We start from the raw sequence: 24399 nt of genomic DNA on the forward strand, positions 1-24399 counted from the left end.
GCTTTGTTTTGTAACCTTGAACAAGACTTACCTCTTTGGGTCTCAGTTTTTCTCATTTGTTAAGTAAGCATGTGTGCATGTATGTATACACAGGGAGAATGCTTATCTAACTCAGTATTCAGGTTTTTGTTTGTTTTTACCTCTGAGGGACAAGCAGTTTTTTTTGTTGTTGTTGTTCTTATTATGTAGATGGTTATGTAGAACTTTTTAGTTCTTTCTTTTTAAAACTTTTATTGTGGAAATTCTCAAGCATACACCAAGTAGAGATGTTATAGTGAACTCTTTTGTGTCTGTCACTCAATTTTGACTATTACCAGCTCATGTTCAGTCACAGTTTATGTATAACTGTCAATTTGCCCTATCTCCTAATTATTTTAAAGCAAATCCCAGACAATTTATGATCTTATCTGTAAATATTTAAATATGTATAACTCCTCTTAAAAACAATCATGACACAATTTTTTAAATTATCAAATATGTGATCAATGTTCTTACTTTCATGCTAGTTTCTTAATATTCGTATTTTCCCACTGTTTGGCTCAATATTTAAAACAAAGTATACATGTATTTTGTTGAAAATATCTGCTAAACATTTTCATGTATAGGCTCCCCTTCACCATATTTTTATTCTTGGCTGTTTATGTGTTGAAGAAACCAGATTTTGACCTTAGAGTTTTCTACAGTTTGAACGTTTTGCTCATTGAATTCCCTTGATTTTATTTAATTGTTCCTCTCTTCTGGTATCTGGAAACTGACCGAACAGAGGCCTGATTGATTTGGGTTGTTTTGGGTGTGGAGGGCTAGAATAATTTATTAGTGTAGCGGCCATCTGTGATTTTTGCCTATATGTGTTATTTTATTAGGATTTTGCAAAACTGTATAGTTTATATTGAGAACTGTCTCTATCAGCATTTGATTACAGTTCCTTAAAGGGAAGGCAGGTGGCATATATGTTTGATTCTCTTTGTCAGTTTTCACAATGACTTAATTTACTAGCATCCTCCCAAGATGATCAATTGTTTTTCTTGAGTATAAAGTCCATCTTTAATGATTAAAGTGTCCGCTGTTTTGTTGCCCTGCTTGGTTTGATGTCTACACAAAACACTGTATACATACCTGATTAAAGAAGACACCTTGGAAGATTTATGAAGGACTGCTTCCGGGCAGTAAGGTTAAGACCTCCTCCGTATTTGCCACAGTGCTAACCTTGGCACAGATATTCCACAGTGTATTAACAATAGGTCAATATTAAGGTACCTACCATCACAGCGTTTCTGTCATGTTTTAAAAGTTGTCCCTGAACATTGGAAAAGTTCAGTAGGTCTAGTAGTAGTACTACCTCAGAAATAACCCTTGGGTAATACTGCTTGGTCATAGCAATGCTAAAAGAATGCTAATGGAATATATATGTCTTCTGCCTGGGTTCAGTTGTAAGTTTAAATACTAGTGACTAAAGTCCTTTAAGTAGAATTAAAATAAATTACCAGTTTCAGTTTTTAGCAGATGGAGTCCCAACATTTGAAAGAAATTGAGTATAAAACTTGGCAATTTATTTGATTTTATTTTTAATTGATAATAATTTTATCTGATAATTTTAATTGATAAATAATTTTAATTGATAATAATTTTAATTGATAATAATTTATGGGGTACAATGTAATGTTTTGATACATTGTGGAATCATCAAATCAGGCTAATTAACATATCTGTCACCTCACATACTTACCATTTCTTTGTGATGTGCAATTTGGTTTCTTACCAAACTTTTCAGGTCTAACTTCACTTTCTCCTTCTAGGAATAGGCTTTAATTAAATTGTTAGAAACATGTGTCTTCTTCCTAATAGGTTACTTTGTAAACCTTATGTTGTTATTGCATAATACAAGCAGGATGATTTCTAATCACCCAACAGTCCTGCTTTCTAAAGATTCTTTCACCAGTGTATAAGACTATTAGTTCAAGTTGTATAGTCTGAACCTAGGCGCAGTGGCTCATGTCTGTAAGGCTCAGTGGAAGGCTGAGGTGGATGGATCATTTGAGATCAGGAGTTTGAAACCAGCTTGGCCAGCATGGTGAGACCCCGTCTCTACTAAAAATACAAAAATTAGCCGGGCATGGTGGCGTGCACCTGTAATCCCAGCTACTCAGGAGGCTGAGGCAGGAGAATCGCTTGAACTTAGGAAACAGAGGTTGCAGTGAGCCGAGATTATGCCATTGCCTTCCAGCCTGGGTGACAGAGTGAGACTCTGTCTCAAAAAAAAAAAAAAAAGAAAAAACCCAAATTGTATGGTCTGAATTCTTCTTGCCTTCAAATGGTTGTCCCCACCCAGGGTCAAGGATTTGATTAACAGCACATTTCTTATAGCTCTTATAAGTTAAACATTAATTTGAACAGGTTTAATCTTGTATCTGGATTTTAGTTCAGTAGTTAACTACTTCTTGTCTGAGTGTATTTTTCTTAAGTATAGAAGTATTTTAATACTAGTACTTAAGTATACAATTTTTTGTTTGTTTGTTTTGGAGACGGAGTCTCACTCTGTGGCCCAAGCTGGAGTGCAGTGGCCCAATCTCAGCTCACCACAACCTCCAACCTTCTGGGTGCAAGCTATTCTCCTGCCTCCCTCAGCCTCCCGAGTAGCTGGTATTTACAGGCACATGCCACCAGGCCCAGCTAAATTTTTGTATTTTTAGTAGTGACGGGGTTTCACCATGTTGGCCAGGCTGGTCTTGAACTCCTGTTTTTAGTAGAGATGGGGTTTCACCATGTTGGCCGGGCTGGTCTTGAACTCCTGACCTCAGGTGATCCACCCTCTTCAGCCTCCCAAAGTGCTGAGATTACAGGCGTGAGCCACTGCGCCCAGCCCAGTATTTTTTTTAATGTCTAAAGATTTCAGGGCAGGTGTGGTGGCTCATGCCTGTAATCCCAACACTTTGGGAGGCTGAGGCAGGTGGATCACTTGAGCTTGGGAGTTTGAGACCAACCTGGGCAACATGGTGAAACCCCATCTCTACCAAAAATACAAAAAATTAGCCAGGCATGATGGTGCACACCTGTGGTCCCAGCTACTCAGGAGATAAGGTGGGAGGATTGCTTGAACCCGGGAAGTATAGGTTGCATTGAGCTGAGATCGTGCCACTACACTCCAGCCTGGGTGACAGAGTGAGACCCCATTTAAAAAAAAAAATTAGTTTATATATATGTAGTAGGCACCATGTTATTCACTGTATTTTTTGATAATTCACTTTTAACATACTTACAGTAAGAGAGATGGTGCTGAGAACAATTTTTGTTTCTATATTATTATATACAAAGTTTTGAGACTCATATGTGTGTGTAGAAAAAGACATGTATCGGCTGGGCACAGTGGCTCACGCCTGTAATCCCAGCACTTTGGGAGACCAAGGTGGGTGGATCATGAGGTCAGGAGTTTGAGACCAGCGTGGCCAAAATGGTGAAACCCCGTGTTTACTAAAAATACAAAAAAATTAGCCAGGCACGGTGGCAGGCACCTGTAATCCCACCTACTCGGGAGGCTGAGGCAGGAGAATCGCTTGAATCCGGGAGGCAGAAGTTGCAGTGAGCCGAGATCTCGCCACTACACTGTAGCCTGGGCGACAGAGCAAGACTCTGTTTCCAAAAAAAAAAAAAAAAAAGAAAGAAAAAGACATGTATCATAAATTCCCTATCTCAACTGCAACCCTTAGACAGACTTAAGGACGTATTTCTATTAGACACTTAGCCTTTTGGGAGTGCTGCAGTTAGTTGGTCACTAGAATATGTAGAAGAAAGAAACTGAGCCTCTCAAAGTCTTAGATAAGATTAAGCTATTTTTGTTCTGTCTGGTGTAAAGTATCAAATGCGTTAACTGAGTAAAAAGATACAAAGTGACTCAAAAGCACAGCATTTTGAAATGTGGCAGTGTAGATTGAAAACCATGGTTCATTTTTGTCATTAGCTTTAAAAAATTTTTTATTTTATTTTATTGAGATTGAATTTTGCCCTGAACAATTTTGTGAAGCTGCAGTATTAGAGGTGATATTTAGTCCCAATTCTGTGTCTGATCTTAAGGACCTAAAAGGTTAACCTAGTTTCTTTGTATCTCAGTTTTCCCATCTGCCAAATGGAAAAACATAACTATTTTACATATCTGTCAAAATTTTTTAGAAAAGAGATTTTATTTAAATGTATTTTAAGAGGAAGAGAGATAAAAATGTAATCTTTATAAGTATTTTGCAGATGTGTGGGTGTGGACATGTGTGTATCAGGATTACTTCCATTTGCCCTTGTATTAATATAATAATAGAGGGCAATATTCTCTTACTATTTTATCAGTAGTAATGAAGCTGTATTCATTAATGTCTTAACCGAGAATGTCTTAACTGATTTTAAATCTGTACTTATTTTTGCTTTCAAGGATAGTGCTTAATTATCTTGAATAATGATTTGAGGGTCCTCCCTACTCTAAACCAAATTTATTTTGGATGTTGATGATGCTCCATTTCCTGCTGTTGCCCTTTGTCCTGCTAAATCTGGAATATGACTGAAATAGATAGTTTTGCAGTGAGCTCAGAGTAAACTTCCTTTTCAGAATAAAAGTTTTGTTTCAAAAAGAAAATAGAATTTAGAGGTGTTTTATTCAGTTAAAAGGCAAGTATCTCTTTTTATACATAGATTTGGAAAAATGGAATTAGTGAATATCTGTTTAATGAGAAAATTATTAACTTATTAGTACAATTTTGGTTATAATCCTAAATAAGTTTTTAGTAAGATGGACCAATACATATCAACCCTTATAATTTAAGCTACATTTAATAAGTCTCTGGTATGTGCAAAGTGTGAAAATGGCTCTTGATTTTCTATGGCTTAATAACGGCTTTGTATGTAAGGAAGGTAATGTTCTTTGACTCTAAAGAAAAGAAAACAAAATCATTGACAGCCTAGTACTAGTAGTTACCACTTACATGTTTGTTTTCAGAATTTAGGTGTGAAAGCAAGAAATGTATAGTTTATATCAGTGGACCTGAAATGAAAAACGTTGTTAAGATGCATTAACTTTTTAAATTCTTTCCTTTTGAGCATCAAACTTTAAATTTCCCTGGAAGAAGGTGAAATTGATAGTACTTAAGTGTAAGTGTGGAGTATAATGTGCAGATGTGTAAGAGTATGAAATAATTTCCTGTGTGTGTTTTTTTTTTCTGTTTGTTTCGGACAAAAAAAAAAACCGTGGTCTTCCCATTCACAGTTAGCTAGACAAGATCACTAACTAGGTTTTCAGGTAAGCATGCTGACTTTTCCATGTTTATGGGACATTCAGGTAGAAATACTCAATATGTGAAGTTCAGAAGAGAGGTCTGTGCTGGAAATAAAGATTTGAGAGTTCTCATATTGGGAATTATTGGAGGGTTATTATGAGAATAATAAGAGAAGAAGGTAAAAGGAAGTCCTGAAGAACATTGTCATTTAAGAAGAAGACAGAGTTTTGGAACCAGTCTGGGCAAAACAGTGAGACCACGTCTCTGTTATTTAAATAAATAAATAGGTGACAGAGGAAGAAGAGTTTGTAAGTTTAAATGAGAGAGGAGCCAGGAGTGACTGGGTTGCCTCAGAAAGTACAGGGATATTGGCTGGGTGCAGTGGCTCATGCCTATAATTCTAGCTCTTTGGGAGGGCAGGGTGGGAGATTTGCTTGAGCTCGGGAGTTTCAGTCTACAGTGAGCTGGGATCATGCCACTCTAGTCCAGCCTGGGTGACAGAGTAAGACTCTTTCTCACACACAAAAAAAAAAAAAAGAAAAAAAGAAAAAAGTAGTCAGGGGTGTCAAATTCAACATGGCAGTCAAGAAAAGTATTACGGTCCGCGTCTGGTGGTTCACACCTGTAATCCCAGCACTTTGGGAGGCCAAGGTGGGAGGATCATTTGAGGTCAGGAGTTTGAGACCAGCCTGGCCAACATGATGTAACCTCATCTCTACTGAAAATACAAAAGTTAGCTGGGTGGGTGGCATGCACCTGTAATCGCAGCTACTTAGGAGGCAAGAGAATCACTTGAATCCAAGAGGTGGGGGTTGCAGTGGGTCAAATTTGTGCCACTGCACTCCAGCCTGGGCAATAGAGTGAGACTCTGTCTCAAAAAAAAAAAAAAAAAGGAAAAGCATTATGGAGCATGTATTGGATTTGACAGTTTACATATTATTGGTGGCCCGAGGTGGGCAGATCACTTGAGGCCAGGAGTTCGAGACTAGCCTGGCCAAAATGGTGAAACCCGTCTCTACTAAAAATACAAAAATTAGCCACGTATGGTGGTGCAGGCCTGTGGTCCCAGCTACTCAGGAGGCTGAGGCAGGAGAATCGCTTGAACCTGGGGGGCGGAGACTGTAGTGAGCCGAGATCGCACCACTGTACTCCAGTCTGGGCAACAGAGCCAGACTCTGTCTGAAATAAATAAATAAATAAATAAATAAATTGATGGCTTTTGCAAAAGCAGTTCTGAAAAGAGTGAAAAAGTTAAAAATGCAAGTCCTTATATTATTAATTTTTTATTATTAAATTCAACAGACTTAAAATTACTACCAAACTGCTACTAAAGTTTGTAGATAGATGTTTCCTCTTTATCTTTGTACTAACCTGGCCAAGGACCTTTATTGGTCTGTGTACCACACTTTGTGTGGCACTGCTGTAGAACATCTGAAAATTCTCAGATACCTTAGAATCCATCTGTAAATCCAGAGATCTGTAATTTGAAACATATTGCTTTATAAATTGAACTGTCACTGATGATCCCTTGGTAGCAATCCAAATGTGACCTTTGAAATCGAGTAGCAATACTAGTCGCGGGGCAGTTTTCCCTAATATGCTTAAAGTAATTTAAAAATTAATAAAAACAGGAATGCAAACTTTAAAATTTTCTATATGGAGCTTATAGACCTCTGAAAATATTTCTGATAACTCCGAGCATTCTCGGACCTTAGTTTTAGAAACAAGTCTTGAACAATTATTATATCTGACATACTTTGATTGCTCTACATTTGCTACAGCTTTTTTTTCCTTTCTGCAAAATTACGTTGCAAGTTTTGCTACAAGCAAGTAAAGAATTGGGACCAAAGATCCAATCTACTGCAGTCTTCTTTCTAGGCACAATTATTCATATTTCTCCTATATGCAAAATGTACTTCATATCTATCTCAAGAACTCCAAAACTCTCATCCAATCATGACACCAGTCTTGAAACATGGAATCTGTGGTATATATAGATCCAATTGTGGTTTTTCTTGATATTATGGTCTGTGAACTCAGAGGACACTTGGTATCTGTCCTCTGCAAATCCAGTTGGGCAAATATTGCCTGGTTTCTCTATCCTCAGAGAAGAAATGTTCCATGATATGACTCAGTACCTGCCATGGCTACTCTTCTCTCTTGCTCTTGGCTGTGTTTTCTTGGAGGTTCTTTTTTTTTTTCCCCCATCATTTTCCTTTTGCTGTATCTGAAGTGGGCATTGGAGACCACACTTTGTTGTGACTGAGCAGCTCTCTCAGCAGCTTGCCTTCTGTGTTAGGAAGTCCCCTACAGAAAATGAGGACTTCCCACCCCTTCTAATTCTTCTGCTTCTAGTTCTCTTTTGTTTAGTTATATTATAACTCCTACATAATATTCTATAGTAATGGAAATAAGGGATATACTTGTCTTGCTCCTCATTTTAGCAGGAAAAGGATTAGGTTTTCCTGTTATGTTAGCTTCAGAATTTGGGGCTGAGACATGTATATTTATGTCTGTTTTTTTGTGTATAACCACTTTAAATCATAGATCAGTGTAATTTATAATGTTAGATATTTTATTACCTTATTCATTTTTTCTAGGTCTGCTGATATTTCTCATATTACCTGTTTGCACCTCTTAGAATATATTATACAATTACTAAGAATAGTTTTATGTGTGTATACATTAAGATGTGGATAATTAGTCTGTTATGTTGTAGAGAAATGATATTCTTAAGACTTCACATAATTGAAAAGAATCACTGTTATTGCTTGCTTTAATTGTTGGTATTCAGTAGTTGCCATTTTAAATTTTTTTTTTTTTTTTTGAGACAGTCTTTGTCTTGCTCTGTCTCCAGGCTCCAGGCTGGAGTACAGTGGTGTGATCTCGGCTCACTGCAACCTCCACCTCCCGGGTTCAAGCAATTCTCCTGCCTCAGCCTCTCAAGTGTCTGGAACTACTGGCGTGCACCACCATGCCCAGCTAATTTTTGTATTTTTAGTAGAGACAGTGTTTCACCATGTTGGCCAGGATGGTCTCAATCTCTTGACCTTGTGATCTGCCTGCCTCGGCCTCCCAAAGTGCTGGGATTACAGGCGTGAGCCACTGCCTCTGGCCTAAATATTCTCCTTTAGTAGAATCCTCATTATGCATTTTAAGTAGGTTCATTTGGAATCAGGTGTTCCACTTAATTTTCAATAGTCTTTCATTGTTAAAGACGTACAGTAAAATGCTTCTAGATCAAAGTTTAATGCCTTGTAGTGTTTTAATATATGTTCAGCCTGGCTGTTGACAAAAACCCTTGATTTCTTCTTATTATTTTTAACTCCTCCACCCCCAACTCTTGATTTCTTTTGTGGAAATATAATTCAGTTTTTTTGTGACAATTTTGTTCTGGTCATTCAAAATCTATTAAGATTTAGGGAACTATGTAGACTGAGTATGAAATGTGCCATAGCCATATTTGAAATCCTTTGAAGGTATCAGAATTCAGGCAAGGGTTAGTAACACTTGCTTCCTCATCCCTTTGTCAGCTTTTATTTAAAATAATGGAATTTACATTATAATGTGCCACTTTGTTTTCATTAATGGAAATGAGCTCTACTCAAATATATTTTATACAGACCCTGCTGTCTTAAAAAGTGAAAAAATAACTTATTCTTAGCCGTATCTAAGAGATATCAACATTTTTCTTCATGTTTTGTGACTTACATTCAGGCTGGTAGTGGTATCTACCCAGATTTAAAGAAGATTAAATGATATACCCATTTCACACAAAAGTCAAGCATTTCAAAACAGTTTACCTCTGTAAAAAAAAAAAGTGTTGTTTGATGCATTTAACTGCTACATAATTTTTACTGACACTAAACATTTGAATGGTAGGAAAGGTGTGTAATTTATGATGCCACTGTGAGGTGAATTTATACCTCTTTTTTATTGAGTGATTTTTGTCTGTTCAAAATACAAAATTTAACCTTTCTAGTGAATGAACTTTATTTTATGGAGAAAAATGAAAAATATATGGACTTTCTGTTTTAAGACACAGGGCATTGCTCTGTCACCCAGGCTGGAGTACAGTGGCATAATCGTAGTAGCTCCCTATAACCTTGGACTCGTGAGGTCAAGTGATCTTCCTATTTCACCCTTCCAAGCAGCTAGGACTACAAGTGTGTGCCACCACACCTGGCTATTTTCTGAACAATTTTTTTTTTTTTAAGATGGAGTCTCGCTCTGTCACCAGCCTGGAGTGCAGTGGCGTGATCTTGGCTCACTGCAGCCTCCGCCTCTGGGGTTCAAGCAATTCTCCTGCCTCAGCCTCCTGAGTAGGTGGGACTACAGGCACGTGCCACCACGCCCAGCTAATTTTTGTATTTTTAGTAGAGATGGTTTTTCACCATGTTGGCCAGGAAGGTCTTGATCTCTTGACCTAGTGATCTGCCCGCCTCGGCCTCCCAAAGTGCCGGGATTACAGGTGTGAGCCACTGAGCCTGGCCCAATTTTTTTTTTTTTAAGAGACAGGGTCTTGCTATGTTGCCCAGGCTGGTCTTGAACTCCTGGTCTAAGCAATCCTTATGCCTCGGCCTCCCAAAATGGTGGAATTATAGGTGTGAGCCACTGTGCCTGGCCTGACTTTTTGATTGGATTTATGTTCTAAGAAAAAATAGTAATATTTTACTTTTATGCTGAGCTTTAATTTTTTAATTAAGATATATAACTTAATTGTAGAAAATTTGAAAAATACAGGTATGCAGGAGGTCAGTTACAGAAAATCTCATTATTCAGACACTTTTAGTTCTTTATGGATGTGTAAATTAATTACATTTACTACTACAAATTATTAATATACTTAATTTGAAAAACTTCAACTTGACATGAAACTTGAAGATCATTTCAAGTTTCATGGAATGTTTTAAACTCCATTTGACAAGTGTCAATGTTATATTAATATGTCTATATATTAATATATACGTGTTAATATATTTAATACATTTATAGTAATAATATTTTTCTTTCCTGAAGAATTAACTTTAGTCCCATTTGACTCATTTTTATTGGGTGCCTGCTGTATGCACATGTGCCTTGAATTTTATATTTTCCTATTTTTTTATTTGGTTAATTTTTAAAAAATTTATAAATTGTATTTTTAGAGCAGTTTTAGGTTCCCAGAAAAATTGAGCAGAAAGTGTAGAGCATTCCCATATACCCCCTGTCCCCACACATGCACAACCTTCCCTACCATCTATATCCTGGACCACAGTGTGCCCTTTTGATAACTTGACTGACTTCCCAGAAACACCTGCATCAGAAACTTTTAAGTCAGAGTCTTGCTCTGCTGCTCAGGCTGGAGTGCAATGGTGCGATCTCAGCTCACTACAACCTCCACCTCCCGAGTTCCAGTGAGTCTCATGCCTCAGCCTCCTGAGTAGCTGTGATTATAGGGTGGCTAATTTTTGTACGCCTGGCTAATTTTTGTACTTTTAGTAGAGATGAGGTTTTACCATGTTGGCCAGGCTGGTCTCAAACTCCTGGCCTCAAGTGCTCTGCCCGCCTCAGCTTCCCAAAGTGTTGGGATTACAGGCGTGAGCCCCCACGCCCAGCCTGCATCAGAAGCTTCTTTACCTGACCACCATGTGTGAAACTCCAAGATAAACACAGAATTCATGCAAGAGGACATATTTTACCTAACATTGCAGATGTGGGCCAGTTCTGCTGATTTTAACTGTGATTTTTCTACAGTATATTGTTCAGACCTGGAACTTTATTAGTTATCTGAATGGATAGTTACATAAACTTTTAAGAAGTTCTAGCCTGGGGCAACATGATGAAACCCTGCCTCTACAGATAATACAAAAATTAGCCGGGCATGATGGCATGTGCCAGTGGTCCCAGCTACTCAGGAGGCCGAAGTGGGAGAATCACTTAAGCCCAGGTGGTTGAGGCTGCAGTGAGCCGTGATTTTGCCACTGTACTTCAGCCTGGGCAATAGAGTGAGACCCTGTCTCAAAAAAAAAAAAAAAAAAAGCTAATAAAAACATACAAAAAGTAAAATTTGAAACCTTTCTCACTAGGAATTGGTGTATTCTAAGCCTATTTTGTATATATACACCTCTATTACAATATTACTACTTTTGTTTTTGTTAAAGTGGCTTCCAAACCTCTCTTGGATGTGATGGGTTTTCCTTTCATTAAAATTTTTGCCTTCATCTATTTAATTGACTATGACTTCATCTGAGGGCATGCTTTTCCAGCTAGAATCAGTTTCCCACTTAGACTGTAGGTCCAGATAATAAGTAAACTAAAGCAAGATGGAGGGATGAAGTCATCAGGTATAGCTTAGTGGAAGAGATAGCATCGATCAAGGTTTTAAAGGATGTATAGTAGCTTAATAGTTACAGAAGATGTTCCAGGCAAGCGTAAGGCATGACCGAACAAAGGAAGAGTGGTCCTTAAGTATAGATTTTCATTTCTGGTAATAAGGTAGACTAGGTTGTTTAGGCTTACCCTTCTGAAAATTACTAGAAATTCTGGATAAAATTTAAGAAACATCTTTAAAGCATTGAAAAACTGGCAACATGGTAAGGCATCATGAAACCAAATCTTAATGAAAGCAGAAACTTAGGTAAATGGAAGTCTCTTTTGCCTGGTGAACTTGAGGTTTTGTTTTCATGGCCTTGTAAGTGGGTAGAAGTTAGAAGAGGCTTCTATTCTTTTCAAGATGGGCCTCTCCATAGGGCTACTCAGTACCGAACTTCTAGATTCCCCCAGAGTAAGTGATCAAATAATAATAATAATAAAGAACAATTTACAATAATAATAAAGAACAAATATCAAATGTAAAGCCAAGGGACTAACCGGAATGAGAAATCTAAGAAAATTTCCCTTCTGATTCCCAAAGCTTACACCTTTGGCATAAGGATCAACTAGGTTCTAAGCAAACACACTTAACTCTCCTCCCTCCACTAGGACTTCAGGGGAAAGTGCATGAGTGAGAACCAACAGAAGTAGACAGTAAACATGGATCTAGAAAGACTTCATATGTTGATATTAGAAGGCAGAGATTATAAAATAAATATACCAGGTACAGTGGCTCACACCTGTAGTCCCAGCACTTTGGGAGACTGAGACGAAAGGATCACTTGAGACCAGACTGCGCAACATAGTGAGGCCCTGTCTCTACAAAAAAAATTCAAAAATTAGCCAGGCATGGTGGTGCATGCCTATAGTCACAGCCACTTGGGAGACTGAGGTGTGAGGATCACTCGAGCCCAGTAGGTTGAAGCTGCAGTGAGCTGTTGTTGCTATCTCAGAAAAAAAGTTGAACAGATTCTATATATCACGGAATCTGAAAACATGGATTATAAGATATGCCATTACTTTATGTAACATTTAGAAAAATGCTGGCAGTTAAACTGCAGATTTGTAACTTATTTCCTGATGTATGAATTGACCATACCAGGTTCTCATTGTTTTGAAATTTCTCTCATCTTTTCCTAGTGATTTGGCAGTTTCTCTTGTCTTCGTTTGCATTGTTTGGCTTATGATAGATAATCTTTTCACACGTGTATTTCCTTTTCATCTATTTGAGAGTATCTCTCATTTTCAAGTTTATAAAGCACTAAGCTTTTCGTCAGAAAACATACAATTGTGATCGTTCCTATGGTAATGAATATTTGCTTCGTTAATGTCAAATTATATCCTGTTGCTCTGTTCTCAATGCCTTTCTTTGTACACAATTTCATTTTATTGCCTAATCACAGTATAATTTTTTGAAGACATTTTGAATGGTAGTTAAACTTATGTGTAGTACTAACTATACATGTTAATCTAGTGAAGGAACGTCAATATGAAGTCTACTACCAGGTTTGCACATGAACAGGCAAGAGCAAATGTCAGCTACCTCTCTAAGGGCAATTTTGAGATGCATTTTAATTTCAAAGATGTCAAATGTTAAGAATCTTAGAATCATACAAATATGAAAAAAGTGACCTGGCAGTTTTGAAAAAGAAATAGACTGTCTTGAAATGGGGGAAAAATTGGAATTTTAAAAAATTGAACGATAAAAGTACATTTTAGAACTTGGCAGCTACAGAATTACTTAGGAAAATTTAAATACATATGTTAGAACTAAAAAAGACTAAAACTTAATGAACTAGTCATTTGTGGTAGCCAATCTTCAGATTCCACCTCCTGGTATTTACACTCTTGTGTACAATCCCCTCCCACATTGTACCATTGTTGATCTGTGTGATCAGTAGAATTTGGCAAAAGTGATAGTATGTCATTTCCGAAATTAGGCTATGAAAGGCACTACTGTTTCACCTCAGTTGTTCTTTATTATTTTTTGATTGCTTACTCCGGGGGAATCCAGAAGTTCAGTAATGAGTAGCCCTACAGAGAGGCCCATCTTGTAAAGAATAGAAGGGTCTTGCGAACTACCATATGAGTGAGCTTTTAAGTGGTTCCTTCAGCCCAGTCAAGCTTTGGTATGACTGTGTCCTTAGTTGGCGTGTTCATTACGAGATCATGAGAAATCCTGAGCCAGAAGCACCAACCTGAGCCACTCTTGAATTCTGACCATAAGAAACAGTGAGATAATAAATGTTTGTTGGTTTAAGTTGCTAAATTTTAGGGTAATTTGTTATGCAGGAATAGATAACTATTGCATCATCTGTTTAAGAAGATAAGAACAGCTGGGCACGGTGGCTCACACCTGTAATCCCAGCACTTTGGGAGGCCAAGGCGGGCAGATCATGGGGTCAGGAGATCAAGACCATCCTGGCTAACACGGTGAAACCCCGTCTCTACTAAAAAATACAAAAAATTAGCCAAGTGTGGTGGCGGGCGCCTGTAGTCCCAGCTACTCGGGAGGCTGAGGCAGGCGAATTGCGTGAACCTGGGAGGCGGAGCTTGCAGTGAGCTGAGATCGTGCATAAGAACAAAAACCCAAAGAAAGAGCGAAGGAAATTGTAGCTTTTTTTTTTTTTAGACAGAGTCTCACTGTTGCCAAGGCTGGAGTGCAGTGGTGCCATCTTGGCTCACTGCAACCTCCACCTCCCAGGCTCAAGTGATTCTCCTGCCTCAGCCTCCCAAGTAGCTGGGACTACAGGCACACACCACCACGCCTGGCTAATTTTTGTATTTTTGGTAGAGACAGGTTTTCATTATGTTGGCCAGGCTGGTCTCGAACTCCTGACCTCGGGTGATCCACCCACCTTGGCCTCTCAAAGTGCTGGGATTACAGGCGTGAGCCACCATGCCCATCTGGAAGTTGTATCTTTTTATTTTATTATTATTTTTTAAATTTAATTTTATTTTTTGAGACGGAGTCTCGCTCTGTCACCCAGGCTGGAGTGCAGTGGCGCGATCTCGGCTCACTGCAAGCTCTGCCTCCCTGGTTCACACCATTCTCCTGCCTCAGCCTCCCGAGTAGCTGGGACTACAGGTGCCCGCCACCACGCATGGCTAATTTTTTGTATTTTTAGTAGAAACAAGGTTTCACAGTGTTAGCCAGGATGGTCTCGATCTCCTGACCTTGTGATCTGCCCGCCTCGGCCTCCCAAAGTGCTGGGATTACAGGCGTGAGCCACCACGCCCTGCCAGTTGTACCTTTTTAAATGTGAAAGTTCCCAAATTTATTGTATGTATTTTCATTTGTTGTGGGAAATATACATATATCAGAAAGTTGGCAGGTACTAAGGAATAGGTTTATATTGAACAGGCCACTATCCATTACATAACATCTTGGGATTAGTAGCATAAACACAGTCTGTATCTGGATATACTTTTAATTGAGAATCTGGAAGTGGGATTGAGAATAATAAATAGCTCTTTCTTCTGCAAATCTTTCTAGTAGTAATGGTGTTATTATGAGAAAATTGTCAGGTTTTTGCAGAAGTTACTTATAATGAAATACCGGATCTAGGAAATGATGATCAGTAGTTTCTAGTGTCACAACCCCCACCACCCTTTTTTAAAAAACTTTTCCAATTGTGTCTATTATCATCCAAGTGAAAAGTGTTGGGATGAATACTTGGTTAGGAAATGCTGACTTCTCCAGTCTTATAATCCTATATGATTATCCACTGTTTCCTATCATTTCCACACTGGAATGATACCAAATGTTATACATCTTTGAACATATCTTGCTGTTTTCTCTCTGTCTGGATTCCTCTCTTCCCCCGACCCTCCCTGAGAGTATCTGTTTATGATTCTTTGAAAACTTTTTTGAGCATTTGGGACTACACATTTACGCACCACCCTTGACAGAATCAATAACTCCCTTCTTTGTATTATTTCAGTATTTTTCACAACTGTTGCTTCACAGGCTGTTTTGCATTTACTTGTTTATACCTCTTTTTCTTGAACAATGAGCACTTTGAGGACAAGACTCTATTTTATTTGTCTTTATATTCATGGTCTAGCATGGTCCCTAGTTCGTACATGGTTGGCCTGTACTTTTTTTTTTTTTTTTTTTTGAGACAGAGTCTTGCTTTGTCTCCAGGCTGGAGTGCAGTAGAGCGATCTTGGCTCACTGCAACCTCCGCTTCCCTGGTTCAAGTGATCCTCCTGCCTCAGCTTCCCGAGTAGCTGGGACTACAGGCGCGTGCCACCATATCCAGCTAATTTTTTGTATTTTTAGTAGAGACAGGGTTTCACCATGTTGGCCAGGATGGTCTCGATATCTTGACCTTGCGATCCGCCCACCTTGCCCTCCCAAAGTGCTGGGATCACCGGTGTGAGTCACCACACCCGGCCTTTTTTTTTTTTTTGAGATGGAGTTTCACTCTTGTTGCCCAGGCTGGAGTGCAATGGTGCAATCTCGGCTTACTGAAACCTCCACCTCCCATGTTCAAGCAATTCTCCTGCCTCAGCCTCCCGAGTAGCTGGGATTACAGGCATGCACCACCACGCCTAATTTTGTATTTTTAGTAGAGACAGGGTTTCTCCATGTTGGTCAGGCTGGTCTTGAACTCCTGACCTCAGGTGATCCGCCTGCTTCGGCCTCCCAAAGTGTTGGGATTACAGGCCTGAGCCACTGTGCCTGGCTGGCCTGTACTTATTAAACATTTTTAATAGTTGCTAGGTTGTATCAGAAAAACTTGAGGGCTGACCTGCAAGATTAGTCACTCTTACAATGTTTCTGTGGGGGGAATTTATCTTCTTTTGGTAGGATATTAGAAAATATAAATATAACTGACTTAAATGAACTTTTAAAATTCAATTCATATTTAAGTTAGGAACTGCCCATCATATGATTGAAATATTTATATGCATCTAAAATTTGATAGTTTTAAAACTTGAGTGAATACTGTAATCCAAATATCATTGCATGGAGCAAATAAAGCATTCCCCCTATTCTTAGCTGTAACCCTGTCTCTGAAGAACTAGGGGAAATTGCATGGATCATTTAATTCCATTATCCTCTCTAAAGCCTCCCAAAAGGTTAGTGGGTGTTATGAGAAGCTAAACGTCTGCTGTGCTTTAACATAATTTAAGTAATCACATGTGACTAGTGGCCCCCATATTGGACAGCACAGCTCTAAGTTAAGTGTTCAGGCTTCATCCTTTACTAATCGGGAGCCACTGAAAGTATTTGGGCAGGACAGAGGAGATGACTGGATTTAAATTTAACACATCTCATTAGTAGGTGTGTATAGGTGGGAGAAATTGTAGGGAGCTACCTAACAGTCCAAAAAGAAAGATTATTTGTCTTAATTAATGGCAGATGGGATGATTGGATGAATATTTAAGTACAGAATCAATGAACTTGATTTTGCAATTATTTTGCTTATTTTCTTATATTGGGTCATGACCAACTTGATGGCAAAGTCTATATTATAATAATTGTGGTAACCAACATGTTTTGAGCATTTGCTAAATGTAAGGCACTGTTGAGTGCCTTTTGTGCATTATCTCATTTAGTGCTCTCAACAACCCTCTGAGGTAGGAAGTATTATCTTCATCTTACAGACAAAGAACAGCTCAGAGAGGTGAAGTAACCTGCTGAAAGTCACACAGATAGTAAATGCAAAGAGATTTGAGATGAAAAGAGTAAAATTTAAAATCAGGTGGCAAAGGAGATCATGAAACATTTAGATATGTGTAGCACAGAACATTACTGTTTTGTGGGAGTTTCCTGATTTGGGCACATAGTAGATTATGAAAATAATTTTTATTGATACTTATTGAGCATATACTATGTGCTAGGCATTCTAAGCCCTTGACATGGGTTAAATTATTTAATTTTCACAACAGTCCTGTGAGACATCATTATGTTCATTTTTATAGAGGAAGAAAGTGATGTACAAACATAGGCTGACTTGTTTAAGAAAGTAACAGAGCAGGGATTAGAGTCCAAGTAATTTGGCTTCAGCACTCCTGCACTACTTAATACATTTGTGTGTTGTGTTAGTAAATAAATACTGTACAAATGGCAAGATAGGCCAGACGCTGGTGTTTCAATAAAGCAAACTCATCTTAACCATGAAAGTGACTCAGCTTGAGATTTAATTAATATTGTTTCTATGTGTGAGGATCTTTCTTTTTATGGCCTTTGGCAGTGAAATGATCTAAGCGTTTTTATAGAATGTATAAAATGTGGCTTTTTTTGTGTGTTAAATACTTTATGACCTTGAGTTTACTGATCCTGAGGAAGCTCCTCTTTTCCTCTTTTTGCCCACTAAAGATCCATTTTATTTATGCACACAGTTAAAGCCATTGTAGTGTAGTGGAAACAGCACATATTGGATTCGTGTGTTCTTACATTTTAATTCCAGCATTATCCATTACTAGCTGTGTGACTGGGCAAATTATACATCTTTAGAACTTCCCTTTTCTAACCTGTAAAATGAGGGAAATTAAATCTTCTTCATTGGATAGTTGTAAGGAGTAAATGGGATGATATATTTTTTAAATGCCTGCTGTACTACTTAGTGTATGGCAGATATTCAAAAAATTGTGAGTGCTTTACTTCTTAATAAATGAAACACCTCCAAATTTAAGTACTTTTTTTTCCCTTATAGTTGCTCAATTTTGTAGGTGAACTCTGTGCTTGTCAAACACTTGGTAGCCAGACCTTTAGAATTTGAACCAGATACTATAGAGTTCCTAAATAAAATATGCATTAGAAGAGAAATGCATTAATTCTTTATGGTGTTGTGTGACTGTTTTGTGTCTTTTGCCAAGAGGTAATTCTCTGCTGTATTGGAGAGGAACAATGGTAAGGAAAACTTCAGCTACTTATGTTTCTGGAGTTCTATCCTGAATGGATAAATGAATGAATAAATGAATCACATTCTAGTTGGACATGTAAAAAGCAAGTAGTGAAACTCTTGAGAAAATTCTCACAAAAGGTAGCTCTTTTTCTAAAATATTTCCTTCTGATTTCTCAGTAATGATGTAGAGAGCTGTAGTTTACAAGCTGATTTTAGAACCGTATATTAATAGAAAAAGCAAATAGACAAAAGGTCAGCAGTCCCTGCATATTCTGGGAACATTCTTTTAGATTTTGATTTGTAGTGTAATGCTTTTATTTCAGGGAAATAAGTTCCTTGAGTTCCCTTTAACCAAGAGCAGTACTTAAGCAATGATATTTAATGACTACATAACTGAGACTCCGAAATCACATATTGAAATCTGACTGACATAAGGAAGTATTGAGGAGGCAAAGGAAAAGAATTGAGCATCATTTTTTGAGATACAGTTAATGTACTTAAAAATTTCCAAGGGATCATAGTTTTTTTTCAACTCAGCTTTATTGAAATGTCACAAAGCATTAAAATGCACAGATTTTAAGTGTCAAATGTGATGAATTTTGATACACGCAAACATTTGTATAAACACTACTTTAGTCGAGAAATGGAAAATTTCCATCACCTAGGAAAGTTCCCTTTGTGCCTCTTTGCAGTCAGTCCTCCCAGAGGCAGCCATGTTGTCTAATTTCTGTTACCATAGACTGCTCTAGAACTTCATATAAGTGATATCAGGCTGGTCAAGGTGGCTCAACCTATAATCCCAGCACTTTGGGAGGCCAAGGTGGGAGGATCACTTGAGGCCAGGAGTTTGAGACCGTAACAAGACCCTGTCTCTACAAAAAATACAAAAATTAACCAGGCATGATAGCTGTAATCCCAGCTACTTGGAATGCTGAGGCAGGAGGATTCCTTGGGCTCAGGAGTTTGAGGCCATAGTGAACCGTGATTGTGCCACTGCACTCCGGCCTGGGTAACAGAGTGAGAACCTGTCTCATAAATAAATAAATAAATACACAAATAAATACATGAATAAATAAATAAGTAGTATGTGCTTTGATGCCTAACATCTTTTGCTCAATAGATTTTTGAAAATTTTTTTTGTCATTGTAAGTATCAATAATCATTTTTATTCCTGGAATAGTATTCCATTGTACGAATGTACAACAATTTGTTTATCCATTAACTTGATAGAATTTTTGTTTTCAGCTTTGGGCTATTATAAACAAAGTTTCCATAAACATTTTTGTACAAGTGTTTTTGTGGATATTTGTATTCATTTATCTGGGAGAGGAATGGCTGGGCTGTTTGATATGTGTATATTTAACTTAAACTTTTCTAAGTGGTGATCCTATTTCATACTGCCACCAGTAATGTATGAGAGTTACAGTTACTGCACGTCTTCACTAACATGATATAGTTTTTCTACTTTTAGCCATTCTAGTGGGTATATAATAGTACCTTATTTGGTTTTAATTTGCATTTCTCTGGATAACTAATGATATTGATCACAGATTAGGATGCCGTTTGGCCGTTTGTATATTCCCTTTTGTGAAGTGTCCAAGCTTTTTGCCCATTTTTAAATCGAATTGTCTTTTTGTTATTGATTTGTAGGAGATCTTTATGTTTTTCATACAAGTCCCTGAGAATATTTTCAGCCAGTGTGGTTTGTCTTTCCATTTTCTTTTTTCTTTAGAGTCTCACTCTGGCACCAGAATATAGGTTTCACAAGTGCAGAGATTTTCATCTTTTTGTTTACTGATGGCATGTGTCACTCAGTGGCACGATCACAGCTCACCCCAGTCTTGACTTCCTGAGCTCAAGAATTCCTCCAATCTCAACCTCCTGAGTAACTGGGACTGCTGGCATGCACAACCACACCAAGCTAATTTTTTTCTATTTTTTGAAGAGATGGGATCTCGCTATGTTGCTTAGGCTGGTCTCGAATTCCTGGGCTCAAGCGATTCTCTCACATCAGCTTCCCAAAGTGCAGGGGTTACAGTCGTGAGCCACTGCACCCAGCCTCCATTTTCTTAATAGTGTCTTTTGATGAGTAGAAGTTTTAAATTTTGATTAATACCAGTTATCTTTTTTTTCTTTTTCAGTTTATGATTTTTTTGTCCTAAGAAACCTCTGTTTATCCCCAGGTAGCAAAGTGATTCAGTCTAGTGTTGTCTTTCTTGTCTGTCTTGTCTTGTCTTGTCCTGTTTTTTTTCCTTCCTTTCCTTTTCTTTCCTTTCCTTTCCTTTCCCTTCCCTTCCCTTCCCGTTCCCTTCCCCTCCCCCTCCCCCTCCCCCCTCCCCCCTCCCCCTCCCCCTCCCCTCCCCTTCTCCTTCCCTTCCTTTCCCTTCCCTTTCCTTTCCTGTCCTGTCCTGTCCTGTCTTGTCCTGTCCTTTCTGAGACAGAGTCTTGCTTTGTTGCTCAGGCTGGAGTGCAGTAGCATGATCTCAGCTCACTGCAACCTCCGCCTCCTGGGTTCAAGCAATTCTCATGCCTCAGCCCCCCGAGTAGCTGGGACTACAGGCTTGTACCACCACACCTGTCTAATTTTTGTATTTTTAGTAGAGATGGGGTTTCGCCATGTTGACCAGGCTCATCTCAAACCCCTGACCTCAGGTGATCTCCTGCCTCGGGCTCCCAAAGTGCTGGAATTACTGGCATGAGCCACTGTGCCTGGTGTATTTTCTTCTAGAAAATTTGGGTTTCAGTTTTTATGTTTACGTTAATGATCCATTTCCAATTTGATTTCATTTATGCATGTTACTCTTAATTCATGGAACAAATATTTATTGAGCACTGTCTCAGTGCCAGCGACTATTTAAGGTACTGGTGTTCATTAGTAAACAAACAAATGAAAATCTCTGCACTTGTGAAACCTGTATTCTGGGGAAGTGACAAAAAATAAACTGATAAGTAAATTATAGATGAAAGGTGATAAAGGACCATGGTGGAGGGAACATAAGGTAAGGTAAAGGGGTGGTGAGGTTTCTGGTTTTAAGAAGGAGTAAAAATAGGCCTCATTGAGAATATGTCATTTAAAAAATGACTTGGGGTGGGGTTGTGCATGATCAGTCCTTCAACACTAGAAAGATGGCAGAGCAAGAGCAAAGAAAAATCCATTTGGTTCCAGAAAATCTCCTGAAAAAGAGGAAGGCTTATCAAGCCCTCAGAGCCACTCAGGCAAAGCAGGCACTTTTGGCAAAGAAGGAGCAGAGGAAAGGAAAAAGACTCAGGTTTAAGCGACTGGAATCATTCCTACATGATTCCTGGAGGCAGAAATGTGACAAGGTGCATCTCAGACGACTAGAAGTGAGACCTCATGCCTTGGAATTGCCAGATAAACATGCCATGGCCTTTGTTGTACACATCAAAAGGATTAATGGCATGAGTTTACCGGTGGAGAGAACCGTTGTAAGACTTCGCCTGAAGAAAATTTTTAGTGGTGTCTTTGTAAAAGTCAACCCCCAGAACCTAAAAATGCTGCTTATAGTGGAAACTTATGTGACCTGGGGATTTCCAAATCTGAAGTCTGTGCGGGAACTCACTTTGAAACATGAACAAGCCAAGGTCAAGAATAAGACCATCCCTCTGACAGACAACACAGTGATTGAGGAGCACCTGGAGAAGTTTGGTGACATTTGCTTGGAAGACCTCATTCATGAAATTGCCTTCCCAGGGAAGTATTTCCAGGAGATCTCATAGTTCTTGCTCCCTTTCCACCTTTTGGTGACCCATCATGCTCAGGCTGGAGTGCAGTAGTGCGATCTCGGCTCACTGCAACCTCCACTGTATACCAAAAATATAGTGGGCTTCCTCAAGGAGATGGGCTCACATGGCTATCGGGGTGAATGCATCAGTCAGCTCATCTGCCAGCTGAACAAGACCCAGAATATTTGAAAGCACAGTGCAGTGGAAGCATGTGTTTTTGTTTTGGGGGGAATTATCATCAGGTATCTTCAGAGAAGATTATTCCCTGCCTTATCTTCAAAAATCGGAAAGGAAGGGTTAAAATATAGTGGCTTATGTTCATGGCAAGCACCTCTCATCACAGTCCAGTTCTAAGGAAAAAGTCCAGTGTTTTCTATATTGGCTGCTGTCTCGTCAGAAATCAGCACATGCCATGGAAGGAGTCCTGCTTTGTTGCATTTTCTATCCTAGGGTTTATTGTTGGTAAATGAGTAACTCAAGCATTTGTACAAGGCTCCCTAAGACTCCCACAGCAATGGACCAAGCCCAGGGACATAATTTAATCTGGAGAGTCCTGGGGCCTTGTTTTGAAAAGACTTGAAATACACGTAAGAAGAAAGGCACACAAATAAATGTTCAGTTGTCCAGAAAAAAAAGAAGATGAGGGAGTAGCCATTCAGATACCTGGGAGAAGAGTGTTCTGGGTAGAGAAAACAGCCAGTGCAAAGTCCTTAGGGTGGGAGCATGTCTGGCACGTCCCAGGAAACAGCCAGAAGGCCAGTATAGTACAGGGTAACAGTGGACAAGGTTACAGGGATATGGGAGGGCAAATTGTTTAAACTTTTATAGAACATTGTTAAGATTTTAGCTCTTTGAGTGACCTGAGAAGCCATTTGAGAGTTCCATATACTTAATGTACATTTTAAAACAGCACATATGTACTCCTAAATATCACTTAGAGATTTCATAGTATTGATTCTTTAGGTAACTGCTTAATAGGTGTAGAAGCATTTTTTTTTCCTGATAGGCATACTTAATATTATAATGGTTTTGTTATTTCAGAAAGATCCAGATTACCTGAAGCTATGGTTGGACACTTTTGTTTCTAGCTATGAACAATTTTTAGACGTTGACTTTGAAAAGCTGCCTACCAGGTATGTAGAAACGCTAATTTGTAACCCCTGGATGAGTTTTTCATTTTTGGCACAAAGATTTCATTGATGACATATTACAAGGATGGCAATTATGTTACCCTCTTGATACTCATGAATAACCCTATTCTCATAGAGACATAGCTAATTGATGACAATAGTCTTTCTTGATGATGCCAGACCTGGCTTCTAGAAAACTCTGCTTTTCTAGGACACTACCAACTGGTGTTCTGCAACACACTTCATTTCTGACACTAACTACCAGATCCCACAAGTAAAGGGCAAAGTCCTCCGTAAGACTGCCTTCACTTCAGACATTAGCCACTACAAGTCTTGGGGACCACCCATACTTCAGACCAACTGGCTATAAATTCTGGGTTCTCACACCTCCCCACCTCAAGTTCAGTAACTCACGACACTGACTTGAAAAACTCACTGAAAGCACTATACTTGTGATTACGGCTTTATTGTAATGAATACACATAGGACAAGGTGTGGAAGGGTCTGGAGGCAGAGCTTCCATGCCCTCTCCCCATGGAGTCAGGTGTGTTGCCCTTCCTGAACATCAGCGTGTTCACTAATCAGGAAGTTCTTCAAGTTTTGGGTGTCCAGAGTTTTACTGGAGTCTTACTACATAATTGATTATGTGGTTGAGCTCAATTTCCCTCTCCGTAGAAGTATAAGTGGTGGTGAGGCTGAAAGTTCCAGCCCTGTAATTAATGCTTGTTCTTTCTTTTTTTTTTTTTTTCTTTTATTTGAAATGGAGTATTGCTCTGTCGACAGGCTGTGCAGTGGCACGATCTTGGCTCACTATAACCTCCACCTCCTAGGTTCAAGCAATTCTCCTGCCTCAGCCTCCCAAGTAGCTGGGACTACAGGCACGCGCCACCATGCTTGGCTAATTTTTGTATTTTTGGTAGAGACAGGGTTTCACCATGTTGGCCAGTATGATCTCGATCTCTTGACCTCATGATCCACCTGCCTCGGACTCCCAAAGTGCTGGGATTATAGGTGTGAGCCACTGCCCCTTGGCCAATGCTTGGTCTTTCCGATAGGAGC

The 24399-nt window shown here is 38.8% G+C and overlaps 1 protein-coding gene and 1 pseudogene across 3 annotated transcripts in view; both read left to right on the forward strand.

Annotated features, from left to right (window-relative positions):
• NBEAL1 (neurobeachin like 1) overlaps positions 1–24399 on the forward strand; it is a 208360-nt gene that overhangs the window by 3843 nt on the left and 180118 nt on the right. For all 3 annotated transcript variants that reach the window (XM_055379437.2, XM_055379438.2, XM_019022754.4), the window contains exon 3: positions 23252–23343. In XM_055379437.2, the coding sequence (XP_055235412.2) occupies positions 23252–23343 (92 nt within the window). The remainder of the gene's footprint in view (positions 1–23251; positions 23344–24399) is intronic.
• LOC101124674 (large ribosomal subunit protein uL30-like 1) lies at positions 21189–23126 on the forward strand (annotated as a pseudogene).

Source organism: Gorilla gorilla, chromosome 11 (assembly GCF_029281585.2).
Source record: "Gorilla gorilla gorilla isolate KB3781 chromosome 11, NHGRI_mGorGor1-v2.1_pri, whole genome shotgun sequence".
Taxonomy (NCBI): domain Eukaryota; kingdom Metazoa; phylum Chordata; class Mammalia; order Primates; family Hominidae; genus Gorilla; species Gorilla gorilla.